Source organism: Amphiprion ocellaris, chromosome 5, assembly GCF_022539595.1.
Source record: "Amphiprion ocellaris isolate individual 3 ecotype Okinawa chromosome 5, ASM2253959v1, whole genome shotgun sequence".
NCBI lineage: Eukaryota > Metazoa > Chordata > Actinopteri > Pomacentridae > Amphiprion > Amphiprion ocellaris.
The window spans coordinates 36,312,075-36,328,907 of record NC_072770.1 but is presented as its reverse complement, the minus strand read 5'-3'; the positions used below and the strand labels follow the sequence as shown (position 1 = coordinate 36,328,907).

Sequence of the window (16,833 nt, the reverse complement as noted above, 5' to 3'; positions counted from 1 at the left end):
CTCCAAGACTGTAGAAATAAAGCAAATGTGGCCATTTGCATTTACACTATTAAAGATGAAGACTGTGATTTTGGCAAAACATTGTCAATATTTATCCAGCTAGCATACACTGAAGAAAAATACGAATGCAGCATGTGATATTATATTGAATCCTATCCTTTCTTGTTAGCATAGGGAAACTAGAAAAGCACTCAGAGAGTGCAGTACTCCGCCAAGGCTGCTCAGTCGTTGTATCATTTCCGACAGCTGAAATCTGGAAAAAAATTGACAGAAAGGACAGCACCATAGAATGTGGCCATTATTGTGCTGACAGCTTGCAGCACTGCAAGAGTCCAAAACAGGCACACACAAAAAACACTACTGCAAGTTTAAACTGAGCTGAAATCATCCTAAATCCCTGTAGCAAATGAAGCAACTGTTGCACAGTAGATTCAACTAAAGCAAACTAGCCAGCTGATGATAGTGACTACTAACTATTGTAAATAATTCACAGTTTGGAGTCGGCTAAAACAGCCTCAGGAATTTCAGTCAGACTCAAAGACTAGTGTTTGAGGTGTGACTTGAGACTGCTGCTAAATCTTTAGGAGGCAGGCCATGCTTGTGGATACTTTATCTATTATCTTTACATCTTAATGGAGAGTGAAATGATTCTATGACACAAAATAACACCCAGGTTGTCTGCTGGACTTTTCCCCTCAGAGAATACTTGCTAATACAGTACATTCAGAGAACAGCCAAACCAAAAATCAAGCTTATCATAACCCAACTGCAGCATGAGGCTTCTGAGATTATACAATATGGGAGCAGCACGGAGACTTTCAGTTACTAAAATAAAGAACAAGTAGTGCTTGCTCATCGCTCTTTATTCTCATAGGCCAGTGTCTTTGTAAAAAGCGCTGAATTTTCTTTTATTATTTCATCTTTTACCCACTGAGGACAATCTTTAGAGAGAAAGAATATAGAAACAGATGAGTGGGCTCTCACATTCCCAGAGTGTATGCTTTAGTAGTTTAGATGAAGTCCATGTCAGTACCATTCATCTGGCTGCCACTATGTAAGGGCCCACCACTGACTGATCAATTGGAGTCCCTCAAGGAATCATACAGCCTTATAAGTAAAAGGCTACTGAAGTTATTAAATCCAGGGACAGCAGAGAGGCAGAAAAAGACTTATACACAGACTCAAAGCCCTCCGCAAAGAAAGTGTTGTCTTGACACTGTTACTCATTCTCTCTACAGTCACTGAAAATGTAATAAGGGATGTTCAGACAGACCATCACAGACCTATTACGGGATTTTTCTCATTTCATCACACGTGATTTTCTGGCACTTTTAGAGTCTGATACTGTATGTTCATCTTTCATCATCTCATCTCAACATTGCAAGATCCAGTCTAAGGCATCGTTGTACATATTCTTTCTTGTGACCTACTGGAAGTACTTCAGAAACACAGTCTGGCATTTATACCCCATCACTGTAGCACTACATGTTTATTTAATGTAAACTCAGAACCAGAAAACTTTTTAGCGAAGTCACAAGTATGAAGAAAAAGACAATTAAAGCTGTGATTTAGGTTTAATTACCATGAAAGTTATTGATCAGCTTCTTGCTTCACTTCCTTTATCCTTTGCTGTGAATCGGCTGACAGATTTAGCTTTGTAAGATCACTAAGAGATGGTTGGAAGTTTTCTGTCGGAAAAGATTCATTCATGTTTGTCCTAACACAATGTAGCATTAGAACACAAGAGTGATGGTTGCTGGAAATGTTCCTCTGTACCCCTATGTAGGTATTGCATTAAAAATCAGCCATTTTCAGCTAGAATAGTCATTTACCACATTGACAATGTCTAGACTGGATTATGATGAATTTAATGTTATCGTCATTGAGAAAAAACTGCTTTTCTTTCAAAAATAAAGACATTTCTAAGTGACCCCAAACTTTTGGAACGCTAGTGTACACATAAGAAAGAAAATTCTTTCAAAATAACCTGACAGCATCTTTCTGATGCAACTTAGCACAAAGAGTTTTTGTTTTCTCATTCACAGACAGACTGCATATTGAGTTGTTTCTGTGCTACTGGGAATTTAATTGAAATAAAAGACATGGCGAAACAGAATGAAAACTCTTGCATATTATACTATATGAACATGAAAAGAACACTTCTTCTTGGTTTTTGTTACTAGTCTCAATATATAAATATGTTTTACTATAAAGCAATCTTAAACTAATTACACCATCTGCAAGAAGACTGAGCACTTCATACTGTTGTAACATCAACCTTACATGTGCATGAGTAGAGTTACAGTGTACAGACAGATTTCTTGATTAGTGGAAATGATTCCGACAGCTGTGGAGTGTTTGGTTACTAGTAGCACTATTTGCTTCGATGAATAGCACCCTGTTTTATTTGTATCCTGTTTGTATGGGTTCTGTAAAGCGTCGTGAGACAATTTGACCTGTAATTGGAGCTATATAAATAAAATCAAATTGAATTTGTATATTGTGACACATGCACACAGACGTATTCCTGGCCACTGCTTGTTATGCCTTCAGCATATATATTAACCATTTTTTGAGGAAAAACTGGAAGCAAATATGTGTGTTAACAAAAGCCTATAAAATATTTACCATTAGGGAGGGATCGTGGTTTTCATTAAATATTGAAAAAAATCAATGGACTCCATCTCATGCTTCAGGCTTCAATATTTAACCAACATCAAAATCTTTATTTAACCTTGGTGGAGAGCTCAAGTGACCTAAACAAATCTGCATGAATATGTATTTTCCTATAAGATGAAAATTTAATCTCAGCAGCATTACATTAACTACAATTTTTCTGGCAAATGTTCATATTCTAAATGCTTTATTTGTTGTATTTTCTGTGCACATTGGGGACAGCCAAATCCAACAGAAGACCAACGGAGAACATTTCTTATACAGATGAACAAGAGCCCTCTTTCTTGAGCTAAACATCACAGAATGCCTGAAACTGCATTACCTGAAAGCATTATCAATAGCTCTCCATGCCAAGCTTCATCAAGCCTGTGTTGGGCTCCAGAGAGGCAGACAAAAGAGAAGCCAGAAATCCTCTTCTCCTGTCTCTGGTCTCTCATCTGACATGCACACATGCTGGTTATCTGTCAAGCGGATGTCATGTCTGCTCTAAACGGCTGCCATCTCTGCTCTCCAACTGGATTCGCATGTTTTTCATCTTGAGCAGATTCCACTGATGCCTTTCAGAGCTGAGTGACAGGCACGGTGTCATGGAACACAGGGAATCGGTTCAACTAAAAGGGGATGAGGGTCCCCAGTTAAACTGTACATTTCTGCAACAATGACAGAGCCACAATGATGTGAACCGCAGACAGATCCATCTCCATTAGACGGCAGAGACGACAGAAAAGTAGAGTGACGAGCAGCGTCTGAAAAATAAGAAGAACGGTTGGCTTCAAATTATTCATAGCGGAGGACCGGAGATTATTCTCTTCTAAATCAAACTGTCATGTAATTACGTTAACAATGCTGCTAACTGAGCGGTATATTTAACCAGTTGCTCTAAATCAAACCTCGCCCTGGAAAACAATATTATCTCGTTTGTGGTGAGACAGCCACCCGTGCTGATCCCCTGTTGAATTGCGGGCCGCCTAAGGACACTATTAAAGGAGCATCTGACCCGTCCACCCACTGACAGCTCAATATAAATGTTCCTCTTTTTAATAGACCATCTTGCTGAAAAATATGTCGACAAACCTTTTAAAAAAGCCATTTCAAGAGAACTCCAATGGTCCAACCCATTACATTTTATGCTCCAGTCCGTTCACATAAACTTGATGCTCAGCCTCGGTTGCTGTTTTTATGGTCCGACGTGGACACTCCACACTGCACTTCATTCCTGGGGAGATGTGAGCCAAAAGGCGAAAAGTCATGGAGCACAGCCGGAAGATGGAGGCAAGCAATTGATAGACGGCATTTCAGGAGCTTATATTTCACTTTATTCAGTCAGTATCCAGCCTCTGGTGAATAACCACCGGGCCATAGAATAGCATTACTTCAAAAGAAAAGAGGAAACTACCCAAGGCTGAACAGCTGACGAGTTTCTCTTCGACTTCCTTCCCGTCATCGCCTGACTACAGATGAGCGCTCATAAATGTCTGTTAGGATTTATATTATCAAACTGCATGGAAAAGATGTTTCAGGGGACAGTTTTTAAGGCAAATGTGTTAAATTTACGATTGGGGGCTGCAAATCTGTAATAGTAAGTACAGGGAATTAGCGTTTAGAGAGGACATTAAACTTTCCCGATGTGTTCTCAGACATCTTGAAATAATAGCACATGCCAATTTAGAGACAGATGTTGAAAGGCTTCACTAGTCTTAATGACGGAGGAGCTACAGCAGCCAGCCCAGAGGAAAAAAGAGAACCCTGAAGATGAATTTCAATTGATCATGACAAACACGTAACATAATTCAAAGCGAGTTCTTTTGCTTAGAATTGATCTGAAACAGGAGTTTTTATTGTCTGGCTCTGTGGGCAACCCTGAAGACAAAAACAAGCTTTTCAAACGCGCTAGAAGTTTGGGAAGAAACGGTTCCCAGGATGTTTTTGGGGATGGGGATAGATTCAGTGAGTAATGTTGTGAGCTGCTAAAAGAGCCCTGCTTTTGTGGTCTAGATTTGTGTGCATTGTGGGGAATTGGCGCCATTTAAAACTGGCCAATTAGCTAATCGTAGATTTACGCTTTTTGTAAAGGACACTGGTTCATATTTGAGTGAGTTTTCTGTAATAGTGCCACATACTACACCTTCTGCTGATGATTTTAAGTCTTTCAATTACAGATGGAGTATGCAATTGTGATTGTAAAACATCCATCCACCTTAGTAGTTTGATAAGACTGTTTTCCTTCTACCTGTCAAGTTAAATCACTCAAATTCACTTCAAATCACCGTGCCTTGAAATGTGTAAATACTGTATATTGAATTTTAATTACATTTAGTGTTCTATAGATTTTAAAATTAGAAGTTTTATTATAGTATTGTACAGCAAGACTTTCAGAGTATATAATAACCTTTAATGTTAATGTTACTAACCTGCCTTTTTGTTATTTATGTTGTTGTATGTAAGCTGCTGAACACTTGAATTTCCCTCGGGATTAATAAAGAATCCATCCATTCATCTATCTATCTATCTATCTATCTATCCATCTATCCATCCATCCATCCATCCATCCATCCATCCATCCAGATTTTTTGGCAAATTTGGCCAAAATCAGTTCTGTGTGCACTGTGAAAAAGACAAAATAATCCGATGTTTTTCCACAGCCCTGTCGCAAACAAATAAATGGCTCGGAATGATCTGCACAACACTATTGTGCACTCTTTTGCATGTCTGCACTCATGCACAGCACAGGGGCAAATTAAGAAAGGGAGAAAAAGGGCAGCGGGAGCAAGAGGGATCATAAATCTGACCTATGCTAAATATCTATATACTGTATGCTAAACAGGTAAATATCAACAATCCTTTCACAGAGTCACAGAATTCACCTTTAACTGACCCGACTTGACAGCCAGGGAATTAGAGTTAAGTTTGCTATGGATACTGGTGTTCACACTTCAGGCTCATGGCAGATTCATAATTAATCAACCACCATTTCACCCTTTGTAACTTACAACTAGGACTACATTTTTGGCATCTGTCAAGACTTTTATTTATGGTTCTTTGGCTTGGCTTCACTATAAACTCAGCAGTTGGTCTGGCTCTTTGAAGTCTGTAATCCCTACGCACCAGCGTTGCCGACATCAGGTTGTAAATATCAAATATATTTGATAAGATAGGGGCAGCTCAGATCGGCCTGTGAGTCAGCCACTGTGGTTAAGACTGAATTTAAAAGCCCCTCGAACTCCCAGACAATCTGCTCAGAGCATCATCTCAGACCTGTTCCTCTGTGCCCTCTGCTTTGTATGAACACGCTGCATGTTGGACTTTCATCCTCTAGTTTAAGATAGGATGTGCTGTTACAGGAGACTGGGTAGTGTAGATAATAGTGTGCGAGTTGAGCCACTATATGTCAGTCATTTGAATTAAAGAAAACCTTTCCTCAAAATGTAACCGCATGGAAAGCCTTGGCGGTGTTTTTTGGTTGTCTTTCTCTCTTTCCTGCATCTGACTGGTTTTGCACTAACACATCTCAGGCTTTTCTAAGTACGGCTGCATCTGTCTGCTTCAGTTTCCATCATGACTCAGATATCCCTGCCTGCTCCTCTGAAGCTATTATACCGCTATGATACACCGAACAGACATACCGTATGTGTGCCACTCCAGAAAACATTCAGCTACTAAGATGCATTTGTACAGTATTTAATGTACCACAACCCAAGTTTTAACATGTTCAAGGCACAAATCCTAGAGCTTTTACATGGGTGCCCTTGAAATGTCCTTTAACATCAGAGAAATAAATGTGTTCTGTGTTTTTATGCTGGTATACATGCTGCTACTATGGCACTGATGTAAAACTGAAAGAGATTTTTTTTCATACACGAACACAATGTACACGACCTGCCTGAGAATTACAAAGGATGCATGATGCAATTGGGTGAAGTGAAATTAACCAGCAATCAACCCCCATGTCCTCATCTCAGCACCAAGCTGTTGCATAACCCTTACCTTCCCATCAGACTTTCTCAACTCTTCTTCTTCAAATCAGTGTGTATTGATTTGCAGTGACTCTTTCTTCAAAGGGGACAAGTGGACCCAAATCATGGCAAAAAATGTCCCCCAGTGGCATAACTGGGCTACCCGACCCCTTCACTGTAGGGGCCAAACATTCAGACGTGTAGCATCCTCTTGGTTAATGCCACTCAACCCTTTTGTGGAGAATATAGTAAAGGATGACTCATCAGTAACACTTTGTTCTACATCTCAGTAGACCAGCGCCTGTGCTTTTTGCACCACTGAACTCTAAATTGTGCATGTATCTTTTTAATGAGAGGTTTATGCACTGTTACTTTACTATAATATCCCTCTCTGTACAGTTGTTGCTGACAGTCTGATCACATCCTGTAATGCAATTCAAAGGAGGAGCTGCTCTCCTGTTTTTCCTTATATATGGCACTAATGCATAAGCATCATCATCAATAAACGCACAGTCAACCACAATTTCCAACTCATAGATCTAAATGCAGATGTCACTGCAGTCTTTGTCACTGAAACTCCTGCCATCCGTGCCCTAACAAAGACGTGTCTTTAAAAGTCACCTCAATATTCCCTCTTGCGATCTTGTTATAAAATCAGGGTCGACTAGGTCTGCTCAGCATTTTTATAGATGCAACAGAATATGACTGCTTTACTGTACCACACAGTGCACCTGTAGGGAGGCATCTGCATTCACTGTGTGTCTCCACTCATTTATTTAGGTTCCTGCCTACATTTGTCACCTGTCTGTATCTATCTATCTATCTGTCCTTCCTCATTTCACTGTGAGCTCATTAATTTCAACACCATCCTATACAGTATGTATCCTGTATACTAATTAAGTCCAATGTTTTTTAGACCTGAGAGATGCAATAGATGCCAAAATATTAAGCTGTATGATTGCAAATAAAATAAAATAAAAAACTGTATCCGAGTTATGAGCGTGCTGCTGTCCCCTCCTTCATTTATTATTAGCAACACTAGCAGCGCATTAAGAGCAATATGTTTGAAAGCTGAACAATGGCACCATTATTCTTTATGAAACATAAACTCTGATAAGTAACTAATTCCGAAGTTAATGTTATGTAGCAATATGCATCAAACAGCCTCCCATATAACACAGTCTGTGGAGCAGTGAATCACCGTCACAAACAAATTAATCACTTCAAAAATTCTTCAACACATTAAAATTTCAACACAGCACAGAAACCTTGTGATAAGCAACAGAGCCGTGGCCAATTTCAAAGGGGAATGTACCTCCTCATGCTAAGCTGCAGCCAAGCATAGACCATTAACAGCAATACAATTGACTAACTTTAAAGGAGGTTGCTCTAATTGCTGGGTAAGGGCAGGCTTTTAGTTTGTAAGACCCAATTACTGCCATGCTGTTAGCACTTCTTCACTAATTGCATTCATCAGCTCAAATCATTATCACCGGGCTCTCCTTCAATTTCGATCAAAATCCAAAAATCCTCATTTCTTTGAGTTTCAGAATAGCTAGAGGTAACCCATAATGTGGCGAGGGATAATGGGTTTACATTTGAGCTGTAATTAGAGGGGGAATGGAGATGGAAGACTTCTGGCATATCTGATTCTGGCACAGTATGGGTCTTTTCTGTTAAACTGAGACACTGGGACAGATTTTAAACCCGTCATATTATGTCAGTTAGTGTTTTCTTGAAACACGTGAACTGACCTTAATGCTGTCAGAGTGCAGATGCTGAGGATGATTCTGGTTCAGTACAAGTTGCTTATTTTTGCAGTTTTGACCCTTGCATGCAGCCACTGTGTTGACTTTAAAGTATGATTTCAGTAATTGCACAGTAGGGGATAATTAAACAGTGAAGTCAGCCTGTAAACCGCGATGTTTACAACAGACCCTTTTGGAGAACATTTTACGAGACAATATTCCTATCCAAACTCACAAACGTACTGCCCAAGTTGTAGAAAAACAGAATTTCCCTTTCAACGTTTTATTGTAGGAATGTATAAAAAAGGTCAACTTTGATTTCCTCTGAGTATGTGAATAAAACTATTGATATTCTCTCAGCACAGACACTGTCCCCTGCTCCCCTCTGTTGGCTACACAAGCACACACACAGAGGATACAACCAAGGCCACACGCAGCCATTCATGGCTCATCTATACAGCTGCCATTCAGATGCGTATAGCAGAGGACGTTTGATGGTTTTCTAATCTCGGGAGCTGCCACTGGGAGATGGGGCGAGCTGACCCCTGTCATCCCCACGGTGCATCTCAAACAGCACCACATCTCCATCTCAATCTCTCTCTGCTTGCTAGCTCCCCGCTATTGTGTCGTCCACCTGCTCTCCAAATGTCAGGACGAATGCTCCACAGTCGCATCCCCCGAACACCCCCGGGGTGGGGGTGACCTGCTCTGCAGCCGCTTGCTATAATGTCATGCTATCTCTGGGCAAGGGTTCCACACTGACCTGCTGTGGAGTGTTCAGCAGGGTAATGTATGCTACCAGACAATGACAGAGAGCCACAGACAGAGCATCTACTGCATTACAGAGCTCTTTACAAGCCAGTGAACCAAAAGAACCTGCATACAGCGAAGCTCCTTGTGAGAAATAACGAGGTAGAAAATGTACAGTTTGTGAGTCCATTGACGAGGATCAAAATCATCTCCCAGTATGTTTCTTCACTGGTAATCCTATGTCTTAATTTGTGTGGGTGAACTGACAAATGACGCCCTAATTGACCTGTGGAGCAGCCAGTAAAACCAATGGCTTGTTTAGCAGCCGGCACAGTTTATTTACCAGTTATCCTAGCTTTTTAAGTGCTCACATTAGATCTCTTTTTTCTCTGGCAGCCACTCTAACAATATCGAGCCCAGAAACTGCTTAATGGTTGTGGTTAACCTTTGGCAATGTTGCCGCAAGGTAATATTTTCATGTGACAAATTTGGTTTGTGGCAAACTTCTGGTGTAATTCTGACTAAAGCTGTGGAAAATCTATGGCAAAGCATGAATATTTAATTCTTTTCTTCTTCTTTTTTGCTTTGAGAGAAGGTTTATTGTTTGCAGAAAGTATGTCACAAATTTAGACATTTCTGGCAAATATTTCTTTAAAACCAAACATTATTGAACTGAAACGACCCAGAAACTCCACACAGAAACATCTCAGCCAACCAGCAGATTCAAACCCAGAACATTCCTGCTGCGAAGCAACAATTTCAATTCTTTCACTGCTGTGCAAGCACTAAGAAAATCAATCTTGACAAATATGGTTGGGAAAGAATTGGGAAAGCCAGGTAAAACACATTTTAAATCAAGCAAAAGTGGTGAGATAATAACGGAATATAACAAAACAACCACACCGGAATAATACCTTTATTGGCAGAAATGCCATCTATGGCGAACATAAACCAGCTGACATGTTTGCCACAAATGGCAAACGTGTTCCCAGAAGGTAATAGAATGTGATGACAATCCCCCTCCAACATTCCCATTTCCAGGGAGCTGGATACGGTGCCGGAACTCGGCTTTGCTGCCAACTCACAGTCACTGCCTGTGGTACTGCAAAAAAGCTTTGCAAAAAAAAATAAATAAAAAAATCTGCTTCGACCCCAAAAGCATTTGCCCCACAGTGCATCATTAAAAAGAGATATCTGTAAAACTCGTTCAATTATTACTCTTTCTATTGTGTCTTGTGTGTAATCCGTGGAGGTTTTGAATTTGTAAAGCATTCCCAGAGCCCTAAAAAAGAGATTTAAATTTGCAGTATGTCATCACAATGTAAATTCTGCAGGCCGGGTGGGAACGCATATGCGGGGCCGGTGGGAGAAACACTAATAAATATGTGCAGCAGGCCAAATAACACAACAAAACCAGGAAAACTTGCACTCAGTGAGCATTTTTTATTTAAGTGAGTGTCGTAAGTCTGGCATCCAGTTCTTATGACACAATCAGAGCAGTGATTGTCAGGTTTCCCTATGTGTGTACATGTATTTAGTGGCTACCTAACAAAATGATGGTTTAACACAAAACTGCTTTTCAGTTTTACCCCCACCTGAAGCTGCTATCGTTGTAGATCTCAGAAAGGGTATTTGTACACTATGTGTGTGGATGTGTTTAATTTTCTCCATCAATGACCACAATGGGAGACATCTTTATATTTTTTTGTAGCTTTAGTACCTGTTTGATGATCCATGAAAATGTGAATAAGGAAAGAAGCAGAAATTAGTTAACTCTAAGCTGAGGAAAACACCATGCAGCGTAAAAATAATAATGGGGCAGTTTCTTTTTATTATTCCTTAGTGGCACACTGTTTAGAAAGAAAAATCATTTTCCTTGTTCAAAACACAATGACTATTATTGGCTATACAAAGGTATGCTGTCAAAGACTATGTTATTTTGAATTCCTACAATAATCTAAGCTTTTAAACACAAAGAAAAAAGTACTCTGCTGCTGCCAGATTGTCCTCAAGACCCATCAGCCATGAAAAGCTCAGCTCTCTTCATAGCCTCTTTCCCCTCCAGGCTGGCACAAGGAAACAATTCTACTTTATCTAGTAAGCATATTTTAATTCATATTTTTATTATAGTGACACATCTTCATATATCTTTTCCAAAAATTAATCTGGCTGGGACAGTGTCAGGGAAAAAAAAAAAAAACCTTTCTGTTGGATTCTGCCATTAATTTGAGCTCCGGCGAATCCGTTTGTTCATAATTTGAAACACTGAAAATGAAGAGTGAAAAAAGTTACAGCCAATTTGCATAGAATACAAAAAAAAATCCCCTGAAGCATGAAAATCAGCTTGAGAATGAGCCATTAGAGTGCATCACACAGTTTTTAGAAAGTCTCCACCATAAGCAAATATGGAAATATTCTACTCAATTCAAATGAGAGCCAGTGCACAGTTCCATCTTATTAATAAGGTGTGCATGTGAATATAGAACAGGAGTGTCAGCCAAATCTCTAAAGTCATTTTGCACTTTCTGGAGCTATCCATGAGCCATGTGGCTTAGTGCTTTATATTTTAAAATCTAACAGAGTTATGACCTGTAAATAGTTGCTTTTATGGCAAAAAGAGGGAGCTGCTGCCATGCTGCATCGCTCAGCCTCAGTGGGAAATGTGTTTTACACGCCTGTCTCCCTCTCTACCACATTTGCCCTCACAGACACTAACCAACAAACCACAGAGAGCTTGATTGCTGATTTTTAAATGAGACAGAGTGCGTTACTGTTAAGAAAAAAAGTGTCCAACTATCTAAATAGCTGAGTAATGAGGCTCCCATTTGACCTGGTGACATCATCAGTCTAAATCCTTTCGATGGGACCGAAACAAATTGTACAGCCAAAAGGTACTCGTTATTGTGCTTGCTCGCTCTCTCTCCAGACCGCTCTCTTCTCGCACCCTCTCTCGCCCTTCCTCTCCCTCTCCACTCTTTCATGACTAGTTAATGAATGTAGATGGTGCTCTGGGGGATGCAGCGGTCTTATTACAGGGGTTATGTGTGCGCGCTGGAAGCTCAGCGTGCTCCAGTCACGCTATGGTGAAAGGTTCAATTGCTTTGGCAAAGCCCCCACCTCAATAAACAGAAGGGCTAAAGAGGTTTGTTTATTGGGCCCACCTTGGCTTGACCTCCGTAGCTCAGGGACAGGCTTCGTGATTACAGAAGTGTCAGAGCAGCCTGGGGAGAACAGGGCCAGGATTCTTGTGTTGGCCCCTCTCTCTCCTAATAAATCTCAGGAATAAGTGCACGAAGTACAAGAGCGGGACAAATGCAAAAACCAAAGAGAGTCCAGTGTGAGCTTGAAGATTAAATGGCTTATCCAACATGTTTGCAGTCAAACAAGTGGGATTTGCTGCTCTACTGTCAGTCAGCAATGATGAAATACATTCAGAAAATATTGAATGTAGTGATTAGACGATCACACGAGAAGGTTAAAAGCAAACACGTTGTTTTCCAATTACAGTGGCCAAAAATAAGTCTAAAACATGTAGACACCTGAATTCAAGGAACTGACAAAAACAAATGGTCACATGTTGCTATAACAACCTGCTGCTGCTCTCCCTTTCTGCCATTCAGCATTGAGTTTATCACCCCAGATGTATCATAAAGCCTGGCTTGCAGTCAGCTTTCCACTTCATCTCAGAGGTTTTGGATGGGGAGATGTCAGACCTCAGTGCAGACCAGTCAAGTGGTAAACACCAAACTCAGACTGCAGCATTTCTCTGAGGACCTGAGTCTGTGAGTGGTCATGTTTAAACAGGAAAAGGCCTGTCTTATACTGCTGCCACAAACCCACAAACACTGCTGTTAAAAATATCACTGTGTAAAATTTCTCAGTGGTCACAAAAGGTCTTTGATCAAAACATTAAAAACAGCCCCCGAGCAAAAGCACACAAAAGTATGTGGGGAGTTTAGTGCACTTCCTTTTGGCTGTATTTTATCTTATATATTCTGCACTTTATTTTCAGTTTCATGATTCGTTTCTAAAGGAAAAGGGTTAGAGAACCTGCTTTTCACTGCTAAGCATAATATTCACTCTGCATCCCACATCCATCATAACATATTTATTGTAACAGGGTTTTAAAGGTTCTGTGTTCACACTGGAAAATGGATAAAAGCTCATCCATAAAGTATACACAAAGTTGCCAGTGTGTGTACTGATTGTGTTTTATTTATCAGTTTGCTATTGATAGGGGCAATTTTTTACCATGTACTATAAACACTATTTATTGTACTGTGTATTATTTGCTACAGAATACCGTTTCTACAGTTAGTTCAAAACACATCTAACTAATATCACCTGGAACAAAACAGAAAAATATTTGCCATAAGGAAGCCAGAATGACTCACATGCCTGGAGGCTCCATACTGCATAATTATACAGTATACTACATGCCACATCCATAGCACAAAGTGTTACAGTAATGCACTGCATAGTCACATGACCAACCTGTCTACATGATCATTATACTGACAACTGACACATGTTGTTACATGAAATCAATACAAAGTTCTGATTGATATAAGACTGTTCACAGCAATTACTAGTGTTGGTTGCTGCCTAACTAGCTAATCAGCTTATATCAAACTTTTAATTGAAAGAATTCAGAAAAAAAACTGTTAAATATCGGGTCTCCAATGGTTATTGGGGGGTGTGGTCAACACAAACAAATAAAGGTCGGCCCCCAGATACAAGCAGGAAAGAAACAGACAAATGTAATGTATACTTCACAGTTTAAGCCGAGTTTTAAAAAAAACAAAAAACAGAAGGGCTTTTATTCACTAAAATCCATTTCTAATTCGAAGAAAATTACATTAAGTGTTGAGCTTGTATGAACATTAAAGCTTTACTAGGCCTACATGCACCGTGTCCCAAAAGTTTATTCTCTCCAGAAAAAACTAAGCTCAAAGACTGAATATGCAGTATAATCAATTTATTCAATAACCAGTATGTCCCCCTTCATGACTTTCAGTCTTTCAGGTGTGGAACGTATGAATGTACGAGGTTCTTGAGTGTAGATGGTTCTATCTGCCCCCACTCCCACACAGCCCTAGAGTTGAGCTGTTTCATGGTGAACTGGTAAAGATGCGACTGTTCAGGATTCCCCAACAATTGGGTCGAGGTCAGGGGAGTTTGGTGGCCATTCTGTCTTACACAGAAAGCCAGGTAGATGCTCAGAACACCACTGCTGAGTCATACAGGCAGTGTGAGCAGGGGCACCATCTTGCATAAATACCAATTCTGAATGTCTATTAAACATATTCCATTCAGTCACAGGCCACGATTTTTCCTGCTGGCAAAAGCACATCTACAGCTCATTTGCAAACACTCATATATGCTATTTTGAGAGTTATTTACAGTTGATTTTTTTCTGTCGTCAAGTTATCTCTGGCATACTGGAAATGTTCAAGTTTGTCGCTTACCGCTCACCACTTATGGTTGCAATCAGTACGCCAGCGGTATGTGGTACGCTATTTAAAACAGACGTCCAATCATGTGACAGCAAATGAAACTTCAGATGAGGGAAGAAACCATTACTATTCAGTACTTGTGTTTGTATTTACTTAGACATTTCCAGAGCTCTTTGCAGAATTTGTTGAAATTATTTGCAGTTGTGAGCATCCATTTCCTTTGCCTTTGCATCTAAATGGAAAAGCTTAAGTAGTTGTAAATAGTGTGGATTTAGACATAGCAACAGAAAATTAAATGGAGTGCTTCCATCTTTATCTGTTTCAAAAAATGGAAACATCTTAAGACTAAAACACACACCCTCATTAAACAAATTTAAAATAACAAAATAAAAAGGCATTCAACAGCTTCTGAAGTCTCCACATGTGAACCTGAAATGAAGCTTTTAAATGGTGAAATTATTCAGTCCTCTGCAAAGTCAAAAACCGAGCTGACAGAGAGTTAACTGCTGTCACAACTTCTTCTCTTTTTGTTTTTTGATTTGATCAGAAGCACACCCAAACGAGGCAGACACATTTTGTATCTTTTTCATATAATTTGTGTTTCCCATTCCCATGTCGTCTATCCTATCACGGCCCTATCAAAGTCTTTTGCTTGTCATGTTTTTGTTTTCAGCTAACGTAGAACTGCTTCCCTGCAGCCATTGTGTGCTGTTTGTCCTCCAGTGGAATAAGGCTCATTATTTCAATGTGTAGTCACAGTTTGTACCGTTACGCCCAGGGATCAGGCCATCTCTCCATTAAAGAAAATCGCTTTGAAAGGTCTTGTCCCCTGCTTCAAACATGCACACACAGAGATGCTTGCACACACTTAGTGTACTGGTGTTACTTCTTTCCATTTGGTGGTTGACTTGCATGGCTGCTAAACTGTTGAACTGTCATGTGCACAAAACGCAGAATTCACAGTACATCTTTGCCTTGCTGTTTAGCATAGAAGCCAAGAAAGTTGAGCTAATTATATCAGTTTCTCTATACAAAGCCAGTGAGGTGAAAATGTGGCCAGTACATGTGACTGACCTGAGCCATGAAGAATTGGCTGTGACACACTGAGGCTGCTGTGCAAATGTATTCAGAACGCAGTCAGTGTAAGAACTCAGCTGTAATCGTTCCGAATCACTCCTCCACATGACGTGGCACAATTTACTGGTAAAGTGATGTAATTGTATTTCTTATGATGCATCTAAAAATCTTAAAACAGTCATGGTTTATAGATAAAAATGGCTGTAATTCGACATGAAACTGTTTTCAGGAGTTTAAAATGCTGTATCTTTCCGAGTTTGCTTCAATAAAACTTTTTCTGAGAGTTGATTTGCAGGGAAATTCAATGACTAATGCTCCGTCTTCGCTCAATAATCATTAAATTCTGTTCAAGCAAGCTCTTCTGGGATAATGCCAGTATTGTGATACTGTGTGTGTTTTGTTCACTCTGCCATTAATTGCCATGAAATATCTATCCTGCTGCTGTATTTGCCACAGTCTGATGCTGCTGCTTTCTATTCTCCTGCCATCACGGAAGTCAAAACTGCTCATTATTTTCAAACGTACATTTAAAAATGTTTTCTGTCAAAAGATCAGTCATTGTAGACTTTTCATGGACAGTAATGGTAATGAGGATAAGCTAAATGAATACAGTTACTGTATATCTGCGCTCTTCCTGAGCTTTTCCAGTGAAGACTTTTTTGGCATTTTGCCCAGACGTCCTGGCAACAACGCGTGTTTTCGTATATTGTGAGTGAAAAAATCCTTAATGAAAGACAGCACCATGTTCAGCTATGGATCCCTAGACAAATATCAGCGGAGAGCACATGCAGTGTACCTATGTGGCTTCTGTGTGATGATGCACTGGTCAGTTGTCCCCAGAGAGACACCATACAGACGGTCAGCAGCAGCGCCCTTCTGCACATGCTCTGTAGGTCCCTCTCCTGCATTCTGGAAAAAACAGAAAGAGAAATAAAAATCATCAGTAGTTAGCCACATTTGCATCACATGAACACACGGATATGGAGGCCAGCTCACTTGGGCTCAGGCCAACACGCTCCCAAAGCTTCAACTTGGCAGTCACAGGTGGTCAATTAGAGGAACTCCGAACATCACAAAGCTCCGATATAACTGGACGCCTTTGCTCTATTAAGGATTAGCCTTCTAAGGGTCACACACAAAAGGCAAAAGGGCTCCCTGTGGTGCACAAAAAGT

General features: G+C 40.1%; 1 protein-coding gene across 1 annotated transcript in view; it reads right to left on the bottom strand.

The window, feature by feature from the left end:
• tafa3a (TAFA chemokine like family member 3a) overlaps window positions 1-16,833 on the bottom strand; it is a 100,344-nt gene that overhangs the window by 21,501 nt on the left and 62,010 nt on the right. The window contains exon 2 of the mRNA XM_023288076.3: window positions 16,457-16,569. Coding sequence (XP_023143844.1) covers window positions 16,457-16,568 — 112 coding nt within the window. The 5' untranslated portion in view covers window position 16,569. The remainder of the gene's footprint in view (window positions 1-16,456; window positions 16,570-16,833) is intronic.